Source organism: Lolium perenne, chromosome 7, assembly GCF_019359855.2.
Source record: "Lolium perenne isolate Kyuss_39 chromosome 7, Kyuss_2.0, whole genome shotgun sequence".
Lineage (NCBI taxonomy): Eukaryota > Viridiplantae > Streptophyta > Magnoliopsida > Poales > Poaceae > Lolium > Lolium perenne.
In genome coordinates this window covers 255,349,901-255,352,941 of record NC_067250.2, presented here as the reverse complement: position 1 = coordinate 255,352,941, position 3,041 = coordinate 255,349,901, and the positions used below count along the sequence as shown (strand labels likewise).

General features: G+C 39.1%; 1 protein-coding gene across 1 annotated transcript; it reads left to right on the top strand.

The window, feature by feature from the left end:
• Positions 1-224: 224 nt before the first annotated feature.
• On the top strand, positions 225-671 carry LOC139833916 (uncharacterized). The gene has a single exon (XM_071824284.1). The coding sequence runs from the start codon at positions 225-227 to the stop codon at positions 669-671; it is 447 nt and encodes a 148-aa protein (XP_071680385.1).
• The last annotated feature ends 2,370 nt before the right edge of the window (positions 672-3,041 follow it).

Here is a 3,041-nt window from a genome sequence, read left to right as displayed (position 1 = left end):
CGCAAGGTGTTTGTCGGATTGCCGCGATGGACATCGATGACGAGATGATGGTGCAGTTGTTCACGTAGGAGCAGATCGCTGCGACTGTCTGGCGGCAACAACAACAACAACTGATCCTGATGAGCTTCCTCCGCGTTCGCCAGCCTTTGTTCGGCGTGCCTCGATGTGGCAGCTCAAAGCCAGGCAAGAGGAGGAACATCAACCGACATCATCAAGCCGGTGCCATGCCGCTTGACGCCGACTACTTCGCCGGCGAGGCGACTCATTCGCCGAAGGAATTTCGGCACCGGTTTAGGATAAATAAGGATCTGTTCATGAAGATTGTCTTCGGCGTCGGGGAGTACGTCGACTATTTCAAGATCAAGCAAGTTTGTATAGGTTTGTGGGGCTTCACCTCAATCCAGAAGTGCACTGCTGCAATGCGCTATTTTGCATACGGAGCTCCTCCAGATACAACCAATGACCACCTGCGGATGGCGGAGTCGATATGTTCACAGACTCTCTACAGATTTTGCCAAGCCGTTATAGCGGTGTTTGGTGAAGACTATTTGAGAGCACCAAGGGCAGATGATACAGCTCGGATCCTGGAAAAAAATGCAGCACGGGGGTGTCCTGAGATGCTCAGAAGCATTGACTGTATGCATTGGGTCCTTGAAGAACAAGAGACTTGATATGCATGGTTTGCGAGCTCTGGGAGGGAGGGAGTGGCAACCTTGATATATTCTTATAGTGCTAGAAGTGATGAGAAGCCACGCTAGGTCACATGCAGCATTTTGTCCCTTTTTTGTATCACTAGATGACCGGTTGCGCTATCGCGCAAATGGCAAAATCAATGTAGAATCTAAACTATAAGATTTAGCTTTGTTTATAGTTATTGCAAGTAGGAGGATAAAAATTTTGGTTCGAAATTTTGAGCCGCTTAACCGGTACCACGTAAACCAAAAAAATATTATAGATGGGCTTTAGGGTTATGGCAACTCCGTCCCCGGCACAAAGGCAAAAGCAAGACTGGTGGAATTCACATGTAAATTCTATGAAAATTTAGAGAATGTCTAATATCATTGTCCCAGAGGGAATAACACTATGTAAAAACTCAGGAGGAAGAGGCACAAGTAACAAATTCAAACTTGAATTTATTGCATGAGAACTTATCTGCAGCAAAAATTACTACCCAATGGTCTCATTATGTACAAACTTAGGAGGCGGTAGCCAACCTGATAAATTATCCCAACTATCCCCATCCTTGAGCTTGGTCTCAGGCAACACGGATTTTCTATTGAAAGGAGCTTCCAATCCGTGCTCATTCGTTATCCAATGCAAGCAGCTATGCTCTGGTAGCAATCCTCACTATCTTCACATGCTATCAGTAGACAATGTCCAGCGCATAAAGATATTGGTCTGATAAGAGCTCTTGAGCTGCAAAGATCGCACTACAGAAGAAACAACTGCATCTGATTAAAAAGTTCACTGTAAAGACAGTATAAAAATGGATACGAACATATAAAGGAAAGGTGAACCATAATAGCATGGATCTTAGCGCCACAACTACTACACAAGTGTTTGTTTAATCGCACATCTCATGAAGCTGAGTACAATGGAACCTCATATACTTCTAGCAATAATATCTTATTTAATAGAAATTCTCTATAGCAAATTACTGTGAAATGTAAAATATACATAGAGGAAAAAAATCCTAGGTTTAATCCATTTTTGGTAGTTGAGTGGGAAAATACAAATTAGTGATCTTAGGTCGATTTAGTTCGGGGAAATATATACAATACCTATGTGTTTGCTCAGTATATATTTAAAATAGTACTATTATGCTTGCTCCAACTCAGAGTTCAGCAAAGATTCAAAATAGTACGACAAAGGAAATAGAAATATGAAGTTATAAATAACTTATCCATGTTAAGGAAATTTATTAGATAATACCATCGAACTGCCAAATAGAAATCAACCTTTCAATAGAGTAGAAGGGTTCAAACAAAGATTTTGCTCTACCCTAAGATATATATAAGAAACAAATACTATATCAAGATTTTAAAAAAAAGGTCACGGTGAGAACAATAGGAGACCGAGTTTCTAGAAATTAAAGTGCATCATCCAAACAACGTAGTGATGCTTTGTCTATGGAGGTTCAGACTAATAGGGTTGATCAAGCAATGCACACCATGATCAAATAGCAAATCAGATTAGGAGTATACCCAACATGATGAGTACCTCGGTAAGGAACACTAAAATAGCAAGCAGGTCAATTAATAGACAATAGAACTTCTATAGGACCTCACAGGCATTAGAACCTCACCCACAACCTGTTCTTATAGGTACGGTAGAATGATGACTAAGAGCATCTGCACATAAAACTCTTAGAATGAAAAGGCTTCCACATCCTTTAAACAAAGGGGAATAAATTTTTATCTTGATCACTAAGACATGAACATCGCTACTTGTTCCAAATAGAAAAAGTTCATCTTGTAGAGAAAACAATTCTTCTGGAGATTGATTTTATCAAGCTTTATATGGCATCATGTTGAACCGTGTACATGTTATTATTATATGGCATCCGGAGAAAACAAAGTGGTGTGCAAGGAACCATTATCTAATTTCAATGCGAGTTCTCCAATAAATCAATCAAATGTGTGATATGCACTTGTAATAGAATAACCATAGCCAAATATTGCACCACTCAACCCTCAACTCCCATTTTATGCAAACAGAAATTATTAACCTTATTTATTCGTGCAACCTACACTCTTATAGTTCTAGGGTTTCAATATCTTGCAGGAAACAAATATATAAATCATCATTTCTAAGAGCAAAGCAACTATTAATCTCCATTTTAAAAAAACTATGTTGCATTAGAAGCAATATATGTTAGAACTATGTTCGAACTAAAACTTAGCTAAGAAAAGCCTATACTGCAACACAACACTGCGCAGCTAGAAGATACCTTATAGCCTTTAATGCGTCACCAAAATTTAATCTTTTGGAAGAAATCATCTAAAAAATGATCCGATTCAGCATATGTTTTGGAAGAAATC

Excerpts from the sequence above, each read along its gene's own strand:
- LOC139833916 (XM_071824284.1), top strand. The coding sequence starts at position 225 with ATGCCGCTTGACGCCGACTACTTCGCCGGCGAGGCGACTCATTCGCCG.